Here is a 26,822-nt window from a genome sequence, read left to right on the forward strand (position 1 = left end):
GATCGCTTTGAAGATGAGGCCCGCGCGGCAGTGATGTTCCGTACTACGCCTAAAAATTCCCTTTCCGAGACAAAAAAATTCCCTATTTCGGGCATTTTTCCCTGCATATGTCTAAGAAAATCCCCGGATTTTTCCCTGCACTAACGAATTATATGTGTGTGTGTGTGTGTGTGTGTGTGTGTGTGTGTGTGTGTGTGTGTGTGTGAGTGAGTGAGTGAGTGAGTGAGTGAGTGAGTGAGTGAGTGAGTGAGTGAGTGAGTGACGTTTTACGGCTCTTGCAATTCTTTCAGGCGCCTGCACAACACAAAAGCATGGCCTTCGCGATTGGCTTCTAATACTCCGAGGGATTTATAGGGCCGGACGGCGCGTCACGCGACCTCACATCAGCGATTCGCACGAAACAAATCGCTGATGCAGTGTGCAATTTATCGATCTTATTGCTGCCAGGTGTTTCGCGGTTTTAGCATGCTTCAGAAGATCGCTCTTACCGCACTTGATTGTCACGCCGCAGGCTTTGCACTTCGCCTCGGTAGTGGTGTGCTCTACAAGCCATCCTTAAATTCCGGCAGGCTGAGCCACTCCGAGCGAAACACCTTCACAAACTTTTTTTCGTTTGCTTTGCCTGTTTAGGATTTGCTGGTCCGGAGACGTCATCCATGCTGTCATCGGTGCCCATAGTTTATGAAAAAACAACTGACGCAAGGAAAACGTTCAAATAAACTCCCGATTGCCGCTCCTCTTTTGATTATTCTTTGGATTTGATGCTTGTGGCTTGTTGCCCATTCATAACGAAACAATAAAGTCTTCCACTACGATGTCACGTAGCAATCTCTGAGCCCATGTGCTGTGAATACGTTGGGGTAATGTGGGTTCCGAATCAAACGCGCAAAGTAAACCAGAAATATAAGTAACAATAACGAATCTCAAAGCAATCTCAATAGCAATCTTTTGCCTGCTGAATGCGCCGCAAACAATTGCAGAATCCGAAAGAGCATCGTGTCGCTATGTTTTGGACATGATAGAGGAATTTCACCATTCCAGAAATTCCCTGCAATATTGCGAAGATTCCCTTTTTCCCTTTTGTCCAAAATGACGGCTCAAAATTCTCTGAAAAAGGGAAAATTCCCTGCACGGAACATCACTGCCGCGCGGGCGCTCACTTTGTGCACGTCGCAAATTGCTTTCAAGATAGCGGCCGCGCCGCAGCCGCTGTTGTCAACAAGATGCTAACGTCTCGTCGTTTGGGGAAAATGACTATCCGCTAGACACACCGACTCCGGCGACTGCTTTGAAAGCAATGGTTCATTTTCGCCTCATCAGAAAAGTTATCCGTACCCACGACAATGCGATGGCTCTTTTAACGGACTCCGAGACTCGCGTAACGCCTTTGCTTGCCGTGAAGCGTAAGAAATCCAGGCTGACCGACTTCGGGAAATAAAACTTCCGGTAAGCGCAAGCTTGCCAAGCTTGCCGACTTTGTCATAAATATGCAGTGAAATTGCGATAATTCAAACCGCTTCATTGCGAAGGTGCGTGTGCCGCAAAATGATCGAGTGTTTCGCGACCAGCCGGGCACGCGCGATGGATTAGGCGTCAGCCGCAATGTACGAAAAATGCTGTAACAGCGGCGCAAAATGCATTCTCTCGTGAAGTTGACACTTTATCGACTGCCTTCGGTACCTCTCAACCTTTGCCCCCCACCGCCATCGCGAAGATTTCCCTGACGATGGTTTCGGTTTCGTTCGCGGCTTTGCCGTTTGGCGTACGTACCGTATTTACTCGATTCTAAGCACCCCCTTTTTTTCGTGATGCGATGCTCAAAGTGAGGGGGGGTGCTTAGATTCGAAAGATCTCCGTGACGCTCAGCTCCGGCTACGCGCGGCGCGCGAGCGTGACGAGTCCGCGCGGCTCTGCAGTCCTACTGTGCGGCAAGATCGCGCTGCGGACGCCGTGCCACCTCGGGAGTGCGACGGCTCCGGCTACGCGCGGCTCGCGGGCGTCACGAGGCGGCCTTGGCTACGCGCTCTTCTTAACAAATAGGCGGGTGCTTAGATTCGCATGAAAACTTTCCCCCCAATTTTTTTCGCGAAAATAGAGGGGCGGGGGGGGGGGGGGATGCTTAGTATCGCGAAAATACGCTATATACATACCAATTCGCGTCAACGAAGTTCCGCCACAACGAAATTTTTCGTGTGTCCCGTGAATTTCGTTGTAGCGGGACTCGACTGTAGTACGTGTGCTTAGGCATTAGTCTACCAATTTACTAGTTAAACAGCGAATGTTTACAAGTTTATACGGCCGATAAAACTACTATCCTTACTTCGTATAGCTGTCTGCTAATTTGCTGTCGCAATCGATGCTTCGCTTTTCGGGCGAAACTGGGACTTTTTTGTTCATTGCAACTTTAGTGTATTAAGAGTAAATCTTGAGCGATACATGTACAGTAAAACCTCGATAATTCAAACTCGGTTAATTCGAAATTTCGGTTAATTGGAAGAATTTGAGCGGTCCCGTCATTCTCAATGCAAATTCTACCGGATAATTTGAATGGCCCGCGCGGCTCTATTCGGATAATTCGAAGTTTCCGGCTAGTAGCAACGTGCGGCGGTTAGGTTAGGGCGCTCCGTACAGTCGCCAACCGATTTTCCGAGCTCGTGGGGACTGAAAAATAGTCCGGAAAACTCGTTCGGCCGAAAAAAAAAAGTCATTAGTGCGGCTTTAAAAAAAATCTTTAATAATGCCCTGCCTCATACTACGCTTGGAGAGGATCGACTTGCTTAGATTTGCGCAGCAACGACGTCGTCTCCGTGTACAGTCGACACGAACGCCACCGCGTTGGCGATCTCCGCCAACGGAGTTCGCCATGGAGATCCAAGAAACGAGCTTCGCACCGCTTAGCTCTCGCGAAGGTACAGGAGGTAGCGCCGATCACTGAGACATGGGTCTCCGAGACACCTGCTCGGTGTACACGCCACGTTCAAAATAGCAACCGAAACTTGAGAGAAAAAAACAAAAAAACTCACTGAAATAACACGCGTGGTGTCAGCGCGCACGAGCGAGCGCGGCCGCCGCAGCCCACAGCGAGCGAAGGTTCGTGCGGTCTATCGCTGCGAGCGGCGAGAGCACAGCCCATACGAAAGGTCAGAGCCGTCTGGAGATCGCTTTCAAGATACGCTGCGCGCGAGAAACCGTTCCGGCGCTAAGTACGCAGTTGTTAGAAGAGTAGAAGTCGCCCGAGGGAGGAAGTCGCCTCCGCCGTGCGTTCGCTCTCCATGAAAGCGCGCGTCCCCCGCGCGCTGTCACTCGCACATACGGCGGGCGCGCGGCGATGATCTTATCGCCCTTGGACTTTGTATGGATCCTCAGGGCGGCGACGCCGACGGCGAAAATCCGCTTGAAGTGTCCATATAATTGCTGTCGCAATAAAAAAAAAAAAAAGTCCCACAATAATGGTTACAACGATGTCATGGCCTCCGAGACTGGAGGATTGCGCGAGCTCTCTATTGATAGCGCGCGTTCTGATCTTGGAGGCTATACAGCGAGTCACTGGAATTCAAGCCAGTGCAAAATCCAACATGGCGGCCTCCAAGATTGGGTAACGCGGCTAGGAAAGAGCGATTTAGTCCGCAAAATCGAACTTTGGGGTCTCAATTCGTCCGAAAAATTGGGTGCGAAAATGCATGAACTCAATGAGAACCCTGATGGTGCATTTTTGAAGTCCGGAATATCCAGCAAGTCCAAATTTTTGGAGTCAAGCACCACCACGCCCGCTTTCGCGGCAACTATCGATTCCGTGAACATCGTCCGCAACTTTGTTGAGTGCAGTGCGGGTGATATTTGTATGCTACGTTTTTTGAGCCAGCTGCAGAGCATGGCACTAGGGGCGGCGAACCAGCGCGCCAAGTAATCCCGCATCGGTGATTACTTTGAGTAATTTTTCTCGGACATGGAAAATAAAGGTGATTTCTTTTTGCGGCAAGTTCTTGCTTGTTTTCTTTTTTTTTTTTATTCATTTCGGTTAATTCGAAAATCCGCTTAATTCGAAGAATTTTCGCGGTCCAGCGACCTTCGAATTATCGAGGTTTTACTGTATTTCTGTATGAAAGCATGAGGTGCACGGTACTGTAAAGAATTTTGTTTTCCCTCTCTTTTGGCCACGGAAAACGAGTGCACGTTAAATCAAGGGCGCATTAGAATCGAGTAAATACGGCACATACTGCCACTTGCCACAACCCAGCTAACATTGTCGACACTGCCAGGTCAATAAAGACGCCCACAATGCATTGGAGGAGGATATGTTTCGCATTAGCGATCTGAATCTTGTGCACCGAGTCCAGCAGTTATTCAACCTTGCGTACACTTGATGGGTTTAGTACTTATCACAACTATCCCTTTCCTATATCATTGCATTCTTTCTTAGGTACATCTCCGGGCACTACAATTTAACTGGAAGTGACACAGAGAAGTTTTACTTCAGCTCACACTACCAACAGGCTGTGGACATGAGAGAAAAAAGTAGGTTTACAATCTAAATGGAGCATAATCTTTAAAAGCAGACAAAAACTTGACCACTAATTTAGCTGTTAATTCAATGAAACTACCATTTGGTTTATATTGAGGCTGTATCTTCACACCTTTGCCCATGTTTTCAAAAAGAAAATTACCTCTTGACCGTTTGCCCTTTCCTTTAGCAGCTGTGGCATCATTTTCTGCGCCAGAATTGTTAGCATCACCATCTTGAGACTCCAGGTAGCCTTCAGGATACTATAGGTAAAGCAGAAACATTTAAAATGAATGAGAGTAGAAAGATGCAGACACACAAGAGTAAAAATCACCGCCCAAGCACTCCGTACAGATGGTTAACCAGTGAAGCTGAAACGTGCGGCCCTGGTGTTTATCAGTGGATTAATCCCGACGGTTCAAGAAAGTATTCCTCAATTACTAGGTTACATCTTTGTGTTTCTTAATGAGGTTACAAACACGTTGGGCTGCAGCGGAGAGAACGACGTCACTGACAGTATGCCCGCAGTCCACCGTTGTCGCTTGCGTTCGATGTCTCAAGTTTGCTCGGCGGCGTGGTTAGCAGCATTCGCCCGCCATTGCCGCTTAGTTCGCGTTGAAGCGAGAAACAGCACGAAGGTCAATTCGCTCGCTGCTGCTGCCATGCTTTCTCACTCCAGCATTTTGACAGCAAGTGTGTGCAGTCATCGAGTGAGATGTGTTCATGTTTGCTTGTGCGCGTGTGACACCATGCTTGTTAATTTAGTTAGTAAGTGAATGTATACAAATTTATACAGCCGATAAAACTACTATCCTTACTTCGTATAGCTGACTACTAATTTGCTATCGCAATCGATGCTTCGCCTTTTGGGCGAAGCTGCAACATTTTATTCCAAATCCGCCAGTATCCCTTCGTGATAGGCCAAAATGGCTTAGGCCTCATCCATGTAGGCATAAAAACAGAATGGAATAGTTTTACGTTATAGCAGCGACAACAACCTGGAGTTGTTGAACAATCTAAATGGCTTAGGCCTCGTCCATGTAGGCATAAAAACAGAATGGCATAGTTTTACGTTATAGCAGTGACAATAACCTGCAGTTGTTGAACAATCTAAATCTTTTCATTCGAATGGACGGATAATTCGAACTGCTCTGTTGGTCGCGGGAAAGTCGCATGTACAGAGGTGGGACTGCCCAAAGTCATACTGGAGCACTTTTTCGAGCAGTTTGGACAAGACAAAATTGCATTTTGGAGCACGCGCCGGCCACTTGCTGGAAGCGTCGAAAAGTCCAGTGTTATAAGCGCAAACATTATGAGAAACTGTACGGGAGGTGCTGTTGTGCAGTGTGCAGAATGTGAATGGCTGCACTCTTTTTCGGAGAACGAATGAGCTCATTGTACGAGGCCACTGCCGGAGCACACATGCCGAAGCCGTTCTGGCACAGCGTGGTGCAATGTCGGTCAATTGTCTGCGTTTCGCGCAGTTTGGCGCGGGAATTTGCATTTGTATAAAAATGGCGCAATTGGCACAGGAGTCCCACCCCTGCACATACAGCTTCGCTGTAATAATATAAACAAGTTTCTGTGACAATTTCTATGAGGTGTCCACAATTCAGCAGCAGAACCATGCAAATTATGTCACAGGAAGGCAGGCAGAAAGGAACATGCATAATTACATTTTACAAGCAAACATCCCTATGAATTCAAGCATTATGTTTAATCCTATGACAGCATCTATAGGTCTGTATGAATCAGGAAGCACAATGCATAAGCACCAGCTGTTGATTATTTTACTAAAAAGTGACTACAGCCTTAACAGTATTACATTGCCTCAGAAGCTGCACATTTTAAACACAGACACAAATTGTTCCTTCATCTAGCCTGTTCACACATTTAAAAAGTATAACATCGAGTCTCAGCTATACAGTCTTTTAGTTGACTTCCAAAATATCACTGTGACTATACTTTTGAATGACAATGTCAGAAACTGATTAATAGGTTGCATTTTTTAATGTAATGTTTTATATTAATGTAAGTATATTTGGCAGTTGACAGTTCAAACTACTATCAATAATGAAAAATCAAAACATTGGGCAATTGCTGGAACAATAACAATCCGATCTGACAGCACTCAGTCTGTAGCCAGAAATTTCAAGTACTGAGGGGAATTACGTTTGGGAAGCAACCTGCTTTTTTCTACAAATACGTTTTGAAACTAACCTGCATGCAAAGACCTAGTTTCTCAGCAGCTAGCTTGCCAGCTGCCGTCCAAGGAGCAGGACTCTTGTCATCTCTTCGAAGCAAGTAGCGCCAGACCAGGAAACCAGACTTCCCCTTTTCAGGCCAGTACTTCACCAGCTAAAACCATAGAATTATACATGTAAAACCATTAAGTGCAACAATGGCTTGTGCCAAGGATGAAGCAAAAGGCCCAATAGTGGACCGATACACCCATTACAGCTATGGGCGTACAAGGTAAAGATGCTGTGTTCCATTGTGGCAAATGCCAGGGTAACAAATTATTAAGCATGAAATCATACTGTCACAGTGCGCAGAGAAAGTAAGCACTAACACGGCAGAAGACAGTGTTGCAGACTAATTCATACATGCAGCCCTCAATTGACCTTTTTCAAAATAGTGCGCGCCCTCTACCGAGCAGCGGCCGAAACATATTTGGATGGAAAACAGTGCCTGAGCTGCCGTGCTGCCTTGCGGAAGCCATTGTTCGCTGGCGCTTTTTTTTTTTTTTTTTCCTGGTCGATTTAAAGTGGTGCTTCTTGTTGCACGCCTTTGCCGATGATCGAGGAAGATACAATCCCGTTCTCCTTTTCGGAGATTGGATGGACAGGCGATTTTTCGCAGTGCAAAGTGACAATCGACGACGTTTGGCGATACCTGCATTCCAGCACGCACAACGTTCGCCAGGCGCATCGGGGCTGGGCCTTGAAGGTACTTGAAGGACTTGAAGCGCAATGCGAGGTACTTGAAGGTACTTGAAGGACTACAATCGCAATGCGATGATGAACTTGGAAACAGGCGATTCGCGCTTTGGGCTGGTTCGAGCGGCATGCTCACCATCTATGAAGAGCGGCGTTTACGTCAAAGCTTCACACGACGCGAATGAGTTCCAAAAAAAAAAAAAAAAAAAAAAAGATGCTTGTGTCATACCGATGTCCCAGGGGCACTTTTAGTTGCGATCAACACCGATCCGGATTAGGTTTGATCAGTATTAGCTGCTGCTACACGGTCAGGCTTTAATCGGGATCAAGACGAACGTGATCTGCGCATTGTGATCTGGCTGAGATCGCGATTTGGCTGACGTTAGCGTCAAACTCAATCCGTATTAGTTTCAAATGCGTAACGGCGACCACTGTTGATCGCGATCAAAAAATCCCATACGGATCGGCGTTGATCGCGATTGAAAGAGCCCATGTGATAGCGGTATTACTGGCCATGTCACTCAGTTTGAGTAAGCGTCGTGCCTCGCGCACAAATCATCTGCTGTTGCTGTGCGCACCCATGAAAAGCATCACGGAAAACTGCGCGCGAACCCGCGAGTTCTGTGTACATGTGCAACAACAACAAACTAGGTGAACAGCGCACTTAAACTCGATCTGCTGCCGTTTCAACCAGCGGCCGTGTCGTCGCACAGCAGCGTCGCCAGGAGTACGCATGTACGTGAAGACCGTCGGAACGTAATCAGGGTGCTTCACGAAGTTTGACGGCCGGCCTAGGATGGAAGAAGGACGTTGTCATCTATGACAAAAGGTGTTAACGAGAATAAAATGAAAAAAAAAAAAAAAAAAACAAGAAAGAAACTTGCGATGAAATGCGCGCTGCAAGTGCGCGAGTGTTCTTTCGGTTCCCATGCCGAACTGTCGGGATTCAGGCGTCTGATAGCCGCAATCCATGCTGCTCTCCTGGCCACCTTATTCTTGCTCGGAAATCAAAAAAAGCTAACCTTATTTTTGCCATAACAGTAATTCGTGCAGCCGTAAGCAACACAATGAGTTGGCATTGCTGAAAACGCAGCCACATCAGTCGCCTCTTAGTATTCAAGCCTGCCCGGCCGGCGGGAAGCGGTTTGTTTTCCATCCAAGTAGAGGGCGCGCCTAGCGAGCTGTTTTTTCGCGCATGCGCACAACTATTTTGCAAAACGTCAATTGTAAACAGCCTGTAAATGTAACCTTTCTTCTCCCTGTAATATCTTCTTGAAAGTGAAGTGTCAAAAAGCATTTAAGAGGTCTCGCTGCAATGACAAGTGTCACTAATAGTACTATTGCACTTTTACTCTGCATGTTTCATTAGCACGTAAATGATTGCAGTACATGTACCAGTGCTAGATACACTCGTTGCTACAATAAATTCAATTTTAACAAGTGCAAAAACAAAAGGAGGAAGATTCAAAATTTGTTATTTCTAAGCCCTACGAAAGCCCTCGTGCAGGGGTGTGCAAATATCAACATTTTTTAATACAAATCAAATACGAATACTTAGCTTTGAATATTGAATGGAATATTAAATAACAATATGCACATGCATTTATTAGCAAGTTTGGTTATTTTTAAGATGTTGGGACATTGCAATTCCATTGTCAACAGTGAAAAATTTGACTAGTAAGCCGTTATACTAAAATATTGTGTACTTGACTCATGTTAACTTGGGAAATTGAGTAATTCTAACTCGCTGTCTGTTCTTACCAAACTGCGTCTTATAATATATCATCAAATGCCCATAAACTCTGAGGCATTTGACCTTGTGCCTGCCGTCACTCATCACATTTTCCTGTCGCACAATAACCTCAGGATTGGGGCATTGCTGCTGAGTAGCAACCCATAGGACCTGTACTACTCTGAAATGAGCATTCTTATTGTGGTTAGATTCTGTTGTGCAGTCGCACCCATCTCCTTTCGTTGGGCTCTAAGTGCATCCTCGCTGTCCGCAAATCCGTGCCCTTTGCTACTGAGAGACTGGCTTTCCCGCACAGCTTTTGTGTTCAGCGGCTGAGCGCACTTTACAGTCAAAATTTCACTAGCAGCATGAAATTGTAAAACCTAGCACAAAATCAGACACATTCTTAGATTAGACAGAAACAAACGCTAAAAATCGTGTTTGCTCCCACATAGGTATCAATATATTCGATTTGTTTTGAAGATTCATATCAAACCAAATATTTGAAAATTTTCTAATACCTACCTAGTTTTCGAATCGAATATGAATATTAAAAACATAATATCCGAGGGTGTTCGAAAATTTTCAAATATTCGCACACCCCTACTCTAATGCAATGGTAGTTCCCTCTGCCTGCCCACTTACCAAAAGACCAGTTTTACTCCCGAAATAGCAAACTCATGTTCCATAACAAACAGTTAATGACTCACCTTGTATATTCCATCATAGCGGTAACCATCTTCAGGACAATACTTGGAATGCTTTCGGCCTTTAAAGCTCCTGATCACTCGCACAGGCTTGCCTTCTCGCCAGTCCTTTGCTTCAGCACCATCTTTAGCATTTATTGGTGCTGCACAGTTTCGTGCAAGAGACCTAGGACACAAACAACATTCTCCTTGATTCCACTGAATGTAAACATAATGAAGTTTAATTTATAGTTAATCCTCACAACACTGTCTCATTACTTCAAATTCATGATTTATCAAAATATTGTTACAAACAACACAAAATGCATTCAGATATTAAAAATACTGCCAGTCTTATCAGCGATCGCTGCAGGAAGGCCACATACAATTTGCTGTTACAGGTGGCCATAATACAATTCCACAACACATAAATATAAATATCCCCAAAACAAACATAAATCAATACAGTCATTCAACTCATTAATAAATACTTGTCAAATAAACACTATGAATTACAGGAAGCAACGTAACTTTCCACAGCACTCAATAATAAACAGTAAGCACAACAAAGGAATACAAACACTGCTTAGCAAAGAAATGCAGCAACTGTTTCAAAAACCTTTTGGTCACAAAGATCAGCAAAAGAGGAAAAAAAAAAGTATTTTTGTGAAATATGTTAATAATTGTAATATACAGTTAGTACAGTCAAACCTCGTTATAACAAAATCATATTTGTCATGAAAATTCCTTTGTTATATCGCATGCCGATTATATGCATGCATTATTTACATTCTGATATTGGCGCTAAATTTTTAGATTTACTTTGTTGGGTACAATGATAATAAGAATTCATAACAATAAAAAAATCATAAGAAGAATTCATTCTTGTGGTTCATGCAGTGCTCACCAGAAACGAGGCCAACAGAGAAGACATGCACTGAAGAGACGCATTTTTTATTTGTTGTCCTCGTTTCTGGTGAGCACTATACACACCACAAGATGACCATGTGCCAACTTGCTCAGATTTTAATTCTAAAGCATTCTTTGTATGTCACCTTAATTCTGCAACTTCTCAACCCCCTAAAAGGTGCTTTGAGGACAAGTAAAGTGAAATCTCGATAATTCTAAATCTTCTCATTCGAATGGATGGATAATTCAAACTGCTCTGTTGGTCGCGGCAAAGTCGCATGTACAGAGGTGGGACCGCCCAAAGTCATAATGGAGCAATTTTTTTAGCAGTTTGGACAAGACAAAATTGCATTTTGGAGCAGCTTGGAGGAGACTAAATTTCATTTTGGAGCGGATAAAATTTAATCTTGAAGCAGTTTGTAGCAGGCCAATCTGAATTTTGGTGGAATATTGTAGTATGGCAGCGCACTTCGAAACCGCGATGAAATAGAGAATAAAGCAGCACAAAGCGCGCAGTAGAAGCACGCTTTGTAGCTACAGCGTACTAGAATATGGAAGAGTGAGTCGAGCGGTGGCACGGCACATGTTTTCCTATACAGCCGAAAATATAGGTGGAACTACAATCAAACTATATATTCTCGCGCCGACGGTTATGATAGTGGAAAATGCCCTCACTATGCTGTCCAATCGACGCGCTAACATAATTTCTGGGTCACCATTTGTCACCGCATACCCAGAAGCCGCAATCAGCCCTGGGCTGGTATAACGCAAAACTATTCCAATCTGTCTTTATTTTATATGGACACCCCAGTCGCATTTCTGTCGTCGTCGTGATGTTCCTATAAAGTCCAGAGGCAATAACATCGTCGCCGCGTGCCGTATGCTGTATGAGCGAGTGAAAGACTGTGAGCGTGAGCCGACGATGGCTTCTAAATCTCGTGCACGCAAGGAAGGAAAGCGAGGAGGAAGCGCGCCGTCTTCAGCTGCGCGCAAGGCACCGTGGGGGGAGGAGAGGGAGGGGGGGGGGGGGGGGCATTCTCCGACCGTTGTCGCGTATGGCGCGAGCCCTATCTTGAAAACGATTTGCGATGGGGACAGAGTGCGAGCGCTCATAGCTTTGTGCGTGCTGTGTTTTCGCCCCTTAATTCGCGTTGAAGCAAGAGGCAGCATGAAGGTCAATTCGCTCGCTGCTGCTGCCACGCTTCCTCACTCAAGCATTATGACAGCGAATTTCCGCGGTCATCGAGTGAGATGTGTTCATGTTTGCTTGTGCGCGCGTGACACCATGCTTGTTAATTTAGTTAGTAAGCGAATGATTGCAAGTTTACATGGGTGATAAAACTATACTTACTTCGCACAGCTGTCGACTAATGTGCTGTCGCAATCGAAGCTTCGCCTTTTAGGCGAAACTGCGACTTTTTATTCAAAATCTGCCATTAATCCTTCGCGAAATGTTAAAATGACTCGGGCCTGGCCCACAAGGGCATAAAAATAGATTGGAATATTTTTACGGTATACTGGCTCTGGGGACAGAGACGCCCGTCCACTGAAGCCGCTGCAGCACGCACCTCCCTAAAATCTAGTTCGCTCACAGCGCCCTCAGCTAGGGAGTGCCCCTCGGCCCACTCAACCGTAGTCTAGTACACTCTAAATAGAGCTGCCCTGGCCGCTCCGACAGCAGTGGCAACAGCCGGGAGTAGCTGCACGCGTGCCGGCCACTTGCCGGATCCGCCGAAAAGTCCAGTGTTATAAGTGCGACCTTTTTCGCGCTTACACGTTCTTTTTCGGGGAATGAATCACCTCGCTGTTCACGGCCACTGCCGGAGCACACATGCCGAAGCGGTTCTGGCGCAACGTGGCGCAATTTCGGTCAATTTTCTGTGTTTGGCATAGGAATCTGCGTTTGTATTAAAATGGCACAATTGGCGCAGGAGTCCCACCCCTGCATAAGTGAGAAGAAAGCAATAAAGAGGCATAAGGCAGGAAAGATTCAAGAAGATATCCAAATTGTAAATCATTGGCAAAATTTCGCTAAGGCCCACCACAGCAATGGCAGCAAAACTGGTACACAGCGGAGGCAGCCTATTGTGGTGTTTGCTTCAATGAAGCTCCATGACAGACTCAACCATGTGCCAGTGACGACAAGTTCCAATACAGCTTTCGACAGGACTTCGTGGGGAACAAAGCTGAAAAACACCTCTGCTATAGAAAATAGTGTCTGAGAGGAAGCTTACATGTTCATGCGAGTCAACTTTTGGTCACAAGACTGCTCTGCAGTGCGTTTGTTTCCAGACAGGTCACGGCCACCACTGCCTGTGTATAAGAACTGCTCACCATCGTCCTGCGGAACAATACAGAAAGCCCAATTACAATACACACCACTGTATACTGTACAAATTACAGCAACCACAACAGCTCCCCTTTGTACAATTACCGAAAAGCATTATAAAAATGGCATGTTCAGCGTTCATCTACAAGTACATCACCAGGCACTGCACATACAACTGTAGATGCCACGGTAATGCCTCACAACTAGGCTTGTGCGAATAGTGCTTTTTTGGTTCGAAGCGAATAGTAATTGTTGGAACTGCGTCTTTCATACGTCTAGCAGACGATCGTTCATCATCATCGTTTTGCGCCTCACGAGCTCCGCTCGCTCGAGGGCATGAAACCATTCTTTTCTATATTCGCTGTTCCATTAAAAGTGTACGCGCTTAAGATGTGCCGTCTCTGTTTCATCAAGGGTAGCCGGCTGACCTTGAGGTCCAATAACATGGTGCCGAAACCTGGGATCTTCTGAACGACGCCAACCTCATCGATTCACGGTATCACGCTGCAAAACCTGTGCATTTGGCGAAGAGTTCCCGGCTGCCAACTGACTCATGGAATGGCTACTCCGACGACACAAGTGCCTATGCTCGCAATTGGACGACATCCTCAAACAAGTGGAAGGCATTCTACGAGAACAGCAAGAGCCAGCAACATCACAGGTCAGCGTTTTACATGACCGGATTAACGGACTCTACCTGCAGATAGCGAAAACAGATGAGAGCATTTTAAACGAGACGCCTGACGATCTAATCGAGAGTGAGACGTTAGACGCGAGCAAATATGGAGACAAGGTTGTTACAATGACATCAAAACTCCGTTTCGAGCTTCAAAACAGCCGTAAGTCCCAAGCTTCGCGCCAGATGAGCAGCCCAGCTTCAGTCGGCGTCAAGTCTAGACTGCCGCAGTTGGAATTGATGAATTTCAATGGCGCCGTTTTTGGACACAGTTTTCGACGGCAGTGCACCATAAGGAAGAGCTCAGCACTGCTGACAAGTTGAATTACCTGAGCACCCTACTCAGTGGAGCAGCTGCTTCGGCCATATCTGGACTCCAGGCAACTGAGAAGTGCTATCAGGACGCCATAGATATTCTCAAGAAACGCTTCGGAGATGAAAGTATAATCGTTCAAGAGCACCTTCGAAGCCTTTTAGATTTGAGACCCATCTCGTCCTCCGTCTTCGAACATCACGCAACTTCAAGATTTCTATGACCAAGTACAGGTGTATATAAGGAGCCTCAAAGCTTTTGAAACGAGCCCTTCAACGTACTGTTCCATGTTACGGGAGATTCTTTTACGAGTCTTACCGCCAGACTTAGTGCTTAAATTTCATGAGCTTTACAAGCAGACGAAAGCATTCACAGCGGTATCAACGAACGAAGCCGAAGTTGACTCAGAGCACCGGATGACGAAAGCAAAGAAAGATTTACTAAGTCTTCTGGAGTACTTCGATCATCAACTTCAGTGCCGAGAAGCTGTGACAACATATACGTCTGCGAAAACGCCAGAAGTCGTCCAGAAAAATGGAGAGACATCGCGAACTGTTCAGCATCGCAACGTGTCAACAGCGGATCTACAAAATTTGTTGGAAAAGCCTGACCTGTGCCTGTTTTGTAAATCATCTAGGCATAGTGTTTGAAGTCTGCGACAACAAAGAAGTGAACCTGACATACAAGAAGCAGATTCTCACCAAGGCCGGACAATGTTTTCGATGTCTAAAACAAGGTCATATGGCAAGGGGCTGTAGAGGAAGACGAAGATGTGATCGATGTTCTCGACGTCAAGTCACTTCGATGTGTAACCCTGACTTCAAGAAGGAAGAGAATGAGGCTTCTGCGAGAGCAGTTAGCCTTCTTTCTCAACAAGCGAGCCCCGTTATATTATTGCAGTGCTTGACGGCGAGAGTGGCAGGCACGGCAACTTCAAAGCGTTGCAGGATTCTCTTCGACGGCGAAAGCCAGCGCAGCTTTATTACCATAGATGCATCACGCCCACTCGGCTGTCAGTTTCTGGAAGAGGAAACGGTGAATGTAGAAGTTTTCGGGGGACGGAAGACTCAGAAAACAATGAGAAGAGTTCGCGTGATCGTTTTCCCAGAAAAGACAGATAAACCTATTGAAATCGAAGCCTTAGAAGTGGAAGACATCTGTAGCGAGCACATTCCCATTCCAGATGAAGAAGTTCTAAAGAATATGGAAGAAACTGGAATGGATACACGAGCCCTCTCTTTAGGTGGAGATAATGGAAATTCTGTAGATATACTTATAGGTTCAGACTACTACTGGCAACTTGTGACTGGCGACGTGAAAACCGTGTGGAAGAAACGGAAGGATCTAAAAGCTGTGCACACTAAATTAGGATGGACTATGCAAGGGCCACTTCCTTTCCCAGGCAGCATTGTTCACTGTTCCAGCGTCATTGTGCTCCGAACCTGCATAGAAGAGGACACTGTCTCAGAGGTTCTCTCGCGATTTTGGGACCTGGAAAGTCTAGGTGTCAGTGCTGATGAGGAAAGCCTGCTTGATAGTGTACTGACGCTACAAGAGTTCAAGAAAAATATAACTAAAAGGGACGGTCGTTATCAAGTTCGACTTCTTTGGAAGAAAACGGTGGACTTGGCAGACAATTTCTCTGTGGCCACTAAATGTCTTGGCAATTTGATGCGCAAACTCAGCAAGGACCGCAGCCTATTGGAAAGGTACGACAAGACCATTCGTGGATATCTGGAAGAAGGATCAGCAGAAAGAGTTTCCTATTCAAGTTCCACGAGCAAATTTCGAATTTACTACATGCCGCATCGAGCGGTGATCAAGGAAGACCGGACTACAACAAAGATTTGCATCGTTTTCGACACATCCTCGCATGAACGCTTCGGAGATGAAAGTATAATTGTTCAAGAGCACCCTCGAAGCATTTTAAATTTGAGACCTATCTCGTCCCCCCCCCCCCCCGTCTTCGGACATCACACAACTTCGAGATCTCTATGACCAAGTACAGGTGCATGTAAGGAGCCTCAAAGCTCTTCAAACGAGTCCTTCAACGTACTGTTCCATGTTACGGGAGATTCTTTTACGAGCTAAGTCATTGAAAACAAATTTGGAATCCGGGCCGAGCTTAAACCCAGATGTAGCCGCATTACTTTTGCGTTTCCGGCGATACAAGGTAGCTATGACAGCAGATGTTGAAAAGGCCTTCCTTCAAATTGGCCAGCATGAGGAGGACAGAGATTCACTGAGATTCCTCTGGTTTACAGAGCCTCCTCGGACAAACCAACCTTTACCAGAACAAGAAATCTGGAGGATGACCAGAGTGCCAATTGGAGCCACTTCAAGTTCTTTTCTTTTGATGACCACGTTGCAACATCATTTTTGGTGCGCCGAGGGTAACTACAAAAGGAAAGCTTTACTGCTTCAGAAATCGATGTACATGGACGACCTTCTGATTGGAGCTGACACAACAGAAGATGCCATTAGGATGCATGAAGAAATAATTAACATATTCAGAGATGTTTCTATGAACATAAGGAAGTGGAAACGCAATGATCCTACTGTGACTGCCAATTTTAAAGATTCAATCACAATGACAGTTTCTTCTTCCGTCCAGTGAACATCTTGCACTCTATTTTACAGCATGAAGCGACCAAGTGTTTCGCTCTGCAAGCAGTGGCAAGATTTTATGACCCCTTAGGTCTGTTGTCTCCTTTTGTTGTGAGAGCAAAGATATTTTTGCAAGACCTTTGGAGAGCCAATCTCCAATGGGATGAACCTTTACCATCCCATCTAGCGGACGCATGGATAAAATGGAGTCATGAAATATCTCAACTTCAAGACTTCAACATCCCCAGATTTTTGGGCGCCGGAATGGAAAGTCCGATTTTCGAAACTAATCTACACATCTTTTTCGACACAAGCGAATCAGCATACGGAGCACTTGCTTATGTATCCATGTTTGATTCTGCCGGAAACGCTTGTAGTACAATCATGTTCGCAAAGACAAGAGTTGCGCCACTCAAAACAATGACACTGGCTCAACTTGAGTTAAGGGGAGACACCCCACTTTTTTTTCAATTTTTTATTTATGGCCACAATTTGATCAAACTTCCATCACTTCAGTATTTTGACATGCTGATTTCAAATATGCAATTGGTTTTTGCATGCAACAAGTACTTTTCAAAATATAAGCAATTCATGTTTTTTTGTATGGACTAATTTGGAGGTAACTTCTCTCTACAATGCTGGCTGTTATGAAGGAGACTGGCACATCAAAATGATGTTGAATGATCAGAGGTTGCAGTGCTACAAGAATGAATGTTCTAAACTGATTTATGCCGAAATTACAGCATGTCACACTTTTGTAAGCAGAAGGCATTAGTAAAACCCTGGAGAAATTATAACTTTTTCAAAATTTCTGTAATGATATTTGTTCATATTTTAGGCCCACTTCATTACCAGTTTGTCGACCTTTCTGACAAAAAAAGAATTATTGCGATAAGATAAGTAGAACCAGAGATATCGTCACTCCAAAACTACACTACCATCAAAAATGTCGTTTTGAGAAAACGAGGAAAAACATTTCACGACATGTTTGTGGTGATTACGGCAAATGCTTGAACACTAAATTGATCTGGGATGATACAGGGGTCCAACCAGGCAAGAAATAATGTTTTTCACAAATTTGGACCAAAATTAGAGCATGTCAAAATTTTCAAAGTAAAAGCTAATGCAACTGCCAGGAAAAATTATTATTTTTAGAAATTTTCTGTATTAATATTTATTCATATTTTAGGCCTACTTCACTCACCAATTCACTACCTTTCAGACAAAAAAAGAATTACTGCGATAGGATAAGTACAACTGGAGATATTGTTGCTCCAAGACCATGACACCATCAGAAATGCTGCTATGAGAAAACGGACAAAAATATTTGCGTTTATTGACAGACACCCCCACCAATATCTCTCAAAATGAACCAGGGGAGTAGTCAGGATGCATGCTGTCGTGGTGCTTTTTTTTGACTGCCTTAGCAAGGCCAAGTGATGCTGCCCTTTTTTTGGAAGAACTTGTGCTACGCCGCAAGTCCTTTTCTTTTGCCCTGCTGGACCCAGTGGGTGTTATATTCATGTCCAGCTGTGTTAGCACTGCTGCAGCTGCATACTCGTTGCCGGCATTAAAACGTAGCACAGCTTCTGCAACAGCTGCCTGTACTGCAACTAGAGACCAGTGCTGCTCTTTTGCTAGCAGGCTCCAGATTACAGAGTGCAGAGACTCGTTCGAATTCTGAGTCCTTCCCCTCAGGCACCTCTGCAGCAGGCTCTTTTCTGACAAGCGCTGGTACACTGGCAAAAGAGCTGCAGCCACATCACTAGGCAAATTATACTTGTGCCTAGGCTCTGGCTCCCCTTTGGCCTTTGCTGCATTGTGGGGGCACCAAGACTGCTCACCAGCCGGGCACAGGGCGTGGTTTGGGCAACTGTCAGTGGAAGTCACATGATAAAAAGTTGCCATCACTGCACGGCTCATGGCTTCCACATCACCAACATGCGATTTTAGGGCTCGGCCATAGTAGATAGCCAACCTGTCGACCAGCTCAGCTGTCAATCTCCCCTTGCCACCGAGGCTTCGTTTGCCTTCACCCTTGTGTTTCTGTAATAAGTTGCGGAGTGCAGTGCCCATGCGTTTTCTGACATGGTTAACGCAATCCTCTTTTTCTACTTCAATGTATCCGTAAACTTTTGCCTCTCTAATTGCATTGTATGTGCGGCTGTCACCGTCACACAACATGGTGGTATAACGAAGGTTATGTCGCTGAAGCGACCTCTCAAACAAGATTTTGCCTGCTTCTACTTCCATCTGGCCAGACTTGCAGCTTGTGTTTTTCTGGCACTGGTGGCTCAACTTCCAAAGGTCATAGCCCTCACTGTCTGGCTTAGGACCATTCTCGCACCCCAAACAAAAGTTAGACATCACATGATAATCGAGCACATATCCAGTGAAGAGCTCCACAACAGTTCCAACACCAATATGTGAGGAATGTCCCCTTGTCAACCAAGTTCCGTCGTAGCACACGGCAATGTTCTTTTTGTGTCCAAAACAAATGTCATCATACAGTTCAGTGACTTCTTTCGCGCACCGAGTCATAACGGTCGCGGCAGCTCGGGTGGCAGCAGGCTCTAGCGTCTTCTTCAGGTGGCGCTGAAACGTTTTATTGTGGAGCCCCCGGCGCGAAAGCCCCATCGACGCGAAGATGTCGTTCATGGCTGTTTGGCCATTTCCACTGCTGAGCATTGCACGTGTGGCTAACATGTTAATCTCAAATGGATTACATGTCTTTTCACCATCAACTCTGCGCGAATTCCATTGCGCCGCAACTTCACCACAATTCTCGCACAACACGACCAGTTTCTTGGCGAGGCCGTAGTCACGGTCGCCCGTGACTAGTTTCGCACACCCTCCGCATACCTTGCACTGCAGGGCAGCGAGCAGCACATTCAGAAGGTTCAGGTCAACAATCGCGTATAAAGCAGCATTGTCCACGGCTGAGGCCGATGACGCGTCACTTGCATCAGTGAAAACAGCAGTCTTTCGCGCTGTTGCCGGCGTCGACTCGAGTCTATCAAGCGTGACTTGATCACGGGCACTCACTTGAGCTATTTCGCTGCTCGTGACAGTTCTAGCGTCAACTCTCACACGGCCGGTATCGGCGCGAAGGATGCCGTCGTTCTGCAGATCGGTATCACCAGCGTCGCCGCGAGCCGCAACTATCACACGGCCGGAGTCGGTGCCAAGGAAGCCGTCGTTCTGTAGATCGCTATCACCAGCGTCGCCGCGTGCCGCAACTATCACACGGCCGGAGTCGGCGCGAAGGATGCCGTCATACTGCAGATCGCTATCACCTGCATCGCCACGAGCCGCAACTATCACACGACCGGGGGCGGCGCGTAGGAAGCCGTCGTTCTGCAGATCGCTATCACCAGCGTCGCCGCGAGTTGCTTGCTGACCCGTTGTAGAGCCGCGCGAGGTTGTGCCCTTATTTAGCGGACTGCCGTTGTCGGATACCCCAGCACCACGAGTCACTTGCGCATCGGTTGCAGGGCCGCGCGATGTCGAACCGCTATCACCTCCATCGCCGTTGTCGGGTGTCTTAGCGACGAGGGTCGCTTGCTGATCCGTTGCAGTGTCCCGCGATGTCGTGCCCTTAGCGCGTTTCTTATTTTTCGCTCGCTTTCGGCCGAACTGATACACAGTGTGGAACTTTTTCGGTCCTCCAGGCATGTTCGTCGTAGCGCGGTCGCAACCAAAGGCAAAATGGCGCCTCTACCAGCCAGATTTTTCAATCCAGTGCCCTAAGCCAATAAGGTGACGCCATCTTAGCCACGTGATCCCAACTGGCCAATGACGACTTTCTATGGGCACTTTTTTTTTTCCGTTTTATTTGTGAAGGCGGCGACAACAGGGTTGCTTACCGAGTGATAAAAAGAAGCCAAACGCACAAGCTTTCCAACGATACCAAAATGGCCGCGGTGGAGCGAGCCGTTCGCGAGTTACAGGCAGCCGAAATAAGTGCGATTTGTCCACAATTTAAAGGTCTGTGGGTGTGCCAACGAATCTTTGAATTGCTGTTACGCCGTAAATACTTGGTATTTTTTAATAAAAAGTTGCAGGCAGGTGCGGGATGGTAGTAGGAACACAAAAATTACAATTCTGAAAACTCGATTTTTGGGCAAATTTTCGGCTCCTAAGAGCCGTGTCTCCCCTTAATGGCTCGCATGTACCGTTATCTTTTAAGGAACTGTGACCTAGACTTTAAGAAGTAACAATTTGGTCTGACTCGCAAATTACGTTCTGCTGAATTAGAAAAGAACCGACGACTTGGAAGAGTTTCGTCAGAAACCGAGTGGCCGAAATCCACAAGCTAACAGATTCTTCCTTTTGGCACTTCTGTCCAGGCAAAGAAAATCCAGCAGACTTACTGACGAGAGGACTCACAGCTGACAGATTACAGCAGACAGAGCTGTGGTGGCACGGACCGAAATGGATGAACGATCCTTTAAGGTGGCCAGAAGACTTTTGTCAAGACACGCAAACAGGAACACTGGAATGTGTCAACATTACATGTACTCATGCTGTCAGCACGGAACCACCCTTGGAGAGAATAATTGACACGGAGCAGTTCAGTTCTCGTATTAAACTGTTAAGGGTCATAGCTTGGGTGTTAAGATATACGAAGAAGCTGAATTCTACCTGATACGTGTAGAGCAAAAGACACATTTCAGCGACGAACTGAAGTGTCTTTCGGAAAACAAGCCCATTCACTTGCTGAGCCAGATTAAGCATCTATGACTTTTCTTCGACAAGGACAGATTAATCAGTGTACAAGGTCATGCTCATAGCAAAAACGAGAACTACGGAAGTCAAAATCTGATTCTATTGCCGAAAGAAAGTCACTTTACAACGCTGACTATCCGACAAGCCCATATGAAGGTACTACACGGCGGCGTCCGAGATACCCTGATTCAGATTTGTGAACGATTTTGGATTCCACAGGCCAGACAACTAGTCAAGAAAACCATACGTCGATGCCTGGCATGTCAGCGGCTGCAAGCAAAGCCAGTACAGCAAGAAACACCTCCTTTACCAGAAGACAGGTTTACTAAAGCAGAGCCTTTCTTGGTGGACCATTACACGTCAAGGAAAGTGGTCATCGACGTGCTATTGCACTATTTACTTGCGCTGTCACTCGGGCCATACATTTAGAGTTGGTCGAAGACGTGACTGCCGATAAGTTCCTCTTTGCATTCAGGAGATTTATTTCACGAAGAGGAGTATGCAAGATCATGTACAGCGACAATGCCCGCACTTTTGTGAAGACGTCCAAAATATTGGGGAAGTTTTGGAAAACTATTAGAAACCCAGACATAATCTCATTTTTCGCAGCATCAGAAATTCAGTGGAAGTTTCTGTGCCCAAGTGCTCCTTGGTGGGGAGGTTTCTACAAGAGACTAGTACGTTCTGTGAAAAGCTGCTTGCAAAAAATGCTCGGAAGAAGACTCGTGGGCTATACTGAGCTCACTACGCTTTTAACCGAAGTAGAGGCCATGCCGAATTCACGTCCTTTAACCTTCGTATATAATGACGTCGATGAGCCTTACCCACTTTGCCCAGCAAGTTTCCTAGTAGGTCGAAGAATTACATCTCTACCACCTTATGAAGTATCGGTAGATACTAACAACGAAAGTCAGCTGAACAGAATGTTGAAAAACGAGAAGAAGACCTGAAAACATTTTGGGATCACTGGCAAAAATAATACCTAGGTGAATTGAGCAACTTTGCCATTAACAAAGCGAAACGCACCGACTTGCTGAAGGAAGGAAATTTAGTTCTCATCGGTGACAAAAAACGTCCTCGGCAAGTTTGCGTGATGGCAAGAATACTGGAACTACATAACGGACGTGATGGAAAGGTCCGCTCCTGTTCACTGCGTTTGCCGGGCGGATCCGAAGTCAGACACCCTGTTCAACTGCTCTACCCATTGGAAATTGAATAACGCCATCTGCTGGGCGCGGGAAGATTTTGGAACTTCGTCTTTCATATGTCTAGCAGACGATCGTTCATCATCATCGTTTTGCGCCTCATGAGCTCCGCTCGCTCGAGGGCATGAAACCATTCTTTTCAATATTCACTGTTCCATTAAAAGAAGTGTACGCGCTTAAGATATGCCGTCTCTGTTTCATCAAGACAGCATGGTAGCCGGCGGACCTTGAGGTTCCCCCCCCAATAACATTAATTCTTCTCGAATAATTTCGAAGTGAATACTTCAAATAGTAGCAAGTAAAGAAAAAAAAAACGGCAGAGGGCTAAGGTCTGGGATTTATTCAAGGAAAGTAAACAACTTGATTATTTACGAAAATCTACAAATTTTCGTGCAAAAACACTAGCTGTTCCACATGCTGGGGTTTCAGGTGCTCCCTTCTGCAGCTTACAACGGTTCCTGCAGTGGAAAAAAGCCTTTCACTTCTTGTCTGGGTGGCTGGTAACGAAGGATACCTACGGGCAGCTGCAACCAGGGTTGGGTAAAGGTGGCTGCCCTTGCTTTTCCACCACACATGGGGGTCTTCGGACCGGGAAAGAAGGGGGGCCTTCAAGTACACAGCGACCTCATCCGAGATTGTACGGCTTGACTGATGATGTGCACGCGAACTGAAGTGTGTAAAAGCACTCCACACAGAGTCCCCTGATGGGTCTGCAGAGCAGCTGCTGTTCTCACTTGTTGCTGTACCATATTTATGAACTGGCACAGTCTCTTCTGCTGCCGTTGTGAGTAGAGTGAACGCCCATTGCTTTGCAGGTCGTTCAGCATAACAGACATTTTTGTATCTAGGATCGACCAACATTGCCAATGCAGGAAAGCGTGACATCAAGATATCAGGGAACCTCGTTTTGATGCTGTGCAAAAGGCTTGAGGCAAGCAATGCTGCCTCACCACTTTCGGAAACAAGTTCAGCTAGAACCACCTCGGTACACTGCAACAGGGAAATGACTTGTGACAGCGTGGGATATCTGTCCCCAGACAGTTCAGTTGTGGCATGGTCAAGTGGCTTCAAGACTTGCACTGCTGCATTCATAAACTTCCACTCACTTGCATTCAAGTTTGGAACTGCGTCAGATTCTGAAAGTTCTACAGTGATGACCGTACGAAGCTTCACGAGCCTGGCCATCATGGCACTGTTCTATCGCTGTCGGAACGTCTTGTATAACCTCGAGAGGGTCTAGCTGCATGTTTCTCTGAATTTCCTGAAGCCGGCCTTGGCACTCCGTTTGTATGTAGCCACAATCGCTCTGGCTTTAGCACAGAGCTGCAAAAACCCTGACACTTCTCTTTTGGCATCACTGACACACAACTGAAGGGTGTGTCCGAAACACTGCACACTGTTCCAGGACGACCCCGCTACTGCAGAAGTAAAGTTCCTTCCATTATCTGTAACGACAAAGATCGGCACAGCATCGTGGGCTTGAAGTTCCCACTCCTCGATGACACCTGTGATAAATAGCTCCAGGTTTGCTGCAGTGTGAGAGTCTGTCATCTCCGTGCAAGCCAATGCATGCACGTGTTGCATGAAGTCGCTGTCCATGACGTGACAAGTTACTGAAGTGTGTAAAAGCACTCCACACAGAGTCCCCTGATGGGTCTGCAGAGCAGGTGCTGTACCATGTTCATGAACTGGCACAGTCTCTTCTGCTGCTGTTGTGAGTAGAGTGAACGCCCATTGCTTTGCAGGTCGTTCAGCATAACAGACATTTTTGTATCTAGGATCGACCAACATTGCCAATGCAGGAAAGCGTGACATCAAGATATCAGGGAACCTCGTTTTGATGCTGTGCAAAAGGCTTGAGGCAAGCAATGCTGCCTCACCACCTTTCGGAAACAAGTTCAGCTAGAACCACCTCGGTACACTGCAACAGGGAAATGACTTGTGACAGCGTGGGATATCTGTCCCCAGACAGTTCAGTTGTGGCATGGTCAAGTGGCTTCAAGACTTGCACTGCTGCATTCATAAACTTCCACTCACTTGCATTCAAGTTTGGAACTGCGTCAGATTCTGAAAGTTCTACAGTGATGACCGTACGAAGCTTCACGAGCCTGGCCATCATGGCACTGTTCTATCGCTGTCGGAACGTCTTGTATAACCTCGAGAGGGTCTAGCTGCATGTTTCTCTGAATTTCCTGAAGCCGGCCTTGGCACTCCGTTTGTATGTAGCCACAATCGCTCTGGCTTTAGCACAGAGCTGCAAAAACCCTGACACTTCTCTTTTGGCATCACTGACACACAACTGAAGGGTGTGTCCGAAACACTGCACACTGTTCCAGGACGACCCCGCTACTGCAGAAGTAAAGTTCCTTCCATTATCTGTAACGACAAAGATCGGCACAGCATCGTGGGCTTGAAGTTCCCACTCCTCGATGACACCTGTGATAAATAGCTCCAGGTTTGCTGCAGTGTGAGAGTCTGTCATCTCCGTGCAAGCCAATGCATGCACGTGTTGCATGAAGTCGCTGTCCATGACGTGACAAGTTACTGAAGTGTGTAAAAGCACTCCACACAGAGTCCCCTGATGGGTCTGCAGAGCAGGTGCTGTACCATGTTCATGAACTGGCACAGTCTCTTCTGCTGCTGTTGTGAGTAGAGTGAACGCCCATTGCTTTGCAGGTCGTTCAGCATAACAGACATTTTTGTATCTAGGATCGACCAACATTGCCAATGCAGGAAAGCGTGACATCAAGATATCAGGGAACCTCATTTTGATGCTATGCAAAAGGCTTGAGGCAAGCAATGCTGCCTCACCACCTTCGGAAACAAGTTCAGCTAGAACAACCTCGGTACACTGCAACAGGGAAATGACTTGTGACAGCGTGGGATATCTGTCCCCAGACAGTTCAGTTGTGGCATGGTCAAGTGGCTTCAAGACTTGCAATGCTGCATTCATAAGCTTCCACTCACTTGCGTTCAAGTTTGGAACTGCGTCAGATTCTAAAAGTTCTACCGTGATGACCGTACGGAGCTTCACGAGCCTGGCCATCATGGCATCATGGCACTGTTCCATCGCTGTCGGAACGTCTTGTATAACCTCGAGAGGGTCTAGCTGCATGTTTCTCTGAATTTCCTGAAGCCGGCCTTGGCACTCCGTTTGTATGTAGCCACAATCGCTCTGGCTTTAGCACAGAGCTGCAAAAACCCTGACACTTCTCTTTTGGCATCACTGACACAACTGAAGGGTGTGTCCGAAACACTGCACACTATTCCAGGACGACCCCGCTACTGCAGAAGTTCCTTCCATTATCTGTAACAACGAAGATCGGCACAGTATCGTGGGCTGGAAGTTCCCACTCCTCGATGACACCTGTGATAAATAGCTCCAGGTTTGCTGCAGTGTGAGAGTCTGTCATCTCCGTGCAAGCCAATGCATGCACGTGTTGCATGAAGTCATTGTCCATGACGTGATAAGTTACACAAACGTAGCTGTCATTTGCCCGCGATGTCCAACCATCAGTTGCGATTGAAAGTGACTCCACTCCGCTTGCAAAAATGTCCCCGAGCCTATTTTGCACCTTCTCTTTGCTTGATGCGTAGAGGTCCGGAATAATGGCTCTCGAGAACGTTGTCCGAGACGGCACGGCATAATTCGGCATAGCGAACTTCACTATGTTGAGGAAACCCGGTTCTTCGACAATGTTGTAGGGGTGCATACCACGAGCTACGAAGCGAGCTATCCTTTCTGTCATCTGTTGGGCTTTTGGGGCCGACGCTTTCATTTTCGGCTTGAAACTGTTGGCTATGGATGGCTGTTAAACACTTGCCTTGCTTGCCCCCTTGAGCTTGGATGGCCTTTCGCGTGCGTTCCGCTTCTCTTGGTAGTCCTTGTGCAAGTCTGGGTGTCTCCTTAAATGCGTTGCTAGGGTTGTTGTACTTGTCGGGGTCTTCAGGACTGCCTTGCATTTAAGACATCGAGCTTTGGTTCCCGGCGGAATCTTTACAAAAAAGTTCCAAATTGGATTGCTGGCCGCATGCAAGTCCCCCATGGTGCTCTCTGGAGTGATCCAAGGCGGCTGGGATTGATCAAATGCCGCCGCGGCAGAGACAGAGTCGCCCACTAAACGCAATCGACCATACCACCACGCCGATGAGATGCGGTTTTGTACGCCTTTGTTCTGAGTATAGTTCTGTTTTCCT

General features: G+C 46.4%; 2 protein-coding genes across 2 annotated transcripts in view; both read right to left on the bottom strand.

Annotated features, from left to right (window-relative positions):
- LOC119436279 (E3 ubiquitin-protein ligase UHRF1) overlaps nt 1-26,822 on the bottom strand; it is a 93,693-nt gene that overhangs the window by 20,167 nt on the left and 46,704 nt on the right. The window contains exons 10-13 of the mRNA XM_037703079.2: nt 13,002-13,108; nt 9,883-10,045; nt 6,722-6,859; nt 4,665-4,764 (exon numbers count right to left, since the gene is read on the bottom strand). Of these exons, the coding sequence (XP_037559007.1) occupies nt 4,665-4,764; nt 6,722-6,859; nt 9,883-10,045; nt 13,002-13,108 (508 nt within the window). The remainder of the gene's footprint in view (nt 1-4,664; nt 4,765-6,721; nt 6,860-9,882; nt 10,046-13,001; nt 13,109-26,822) is intronic.
- Nucleotides 17,917-20,829, bottom strand: LOC125940470 (uncharacterized). Its single transcript, XM_049656701.1, has 2 exons — nt 20,067-20,829; nt 17,917-19,988 (listed from the first exon to the last, which is right to left on the bottom strand). Exons 1-2 carry the CDS (start codon nt 20,365-20,367, stop codon nt 18,055-18,057), a joined length of 2,235 nt encoding a protein of 744 aa, XP_049512658.1. The 5' UTR covers nt 20,368-20,829; the 3' UTR covers nt 17,917-18,054.

Source organism: Dermacentor silvarum, chromosome 1 (genome assembly GCF_013339745.2).
Source record: "Dermacentor silvarum isolate Dsil-2018 chromosome 1, BIME_Dsil_1.4, whole genome shotgun sequence".
NCBI classification, from domain to species: Eukaryota; Metazoa; Arthropoda; class Arachnida; order Ixodida; family Ixodidae; genus Dermacentor; species Dermacentor silvarum.

Coding starts and splice junctions, on each gene's coding strand:
- LOC125940470 (XM_049656701.1), bottom strand. CDS start 20,367: ATGCCTGGAGGACCGAAAAAGTTCCACACTGTGTATCAGTTCGGCCGA. Junction 19,989..20,066: donor AGCAACTCGCGGCGACGCTG/GTGATAGCGATC, acceptor GTGGCGATGCAG/GTGATAGCGATCTGCAGTAT.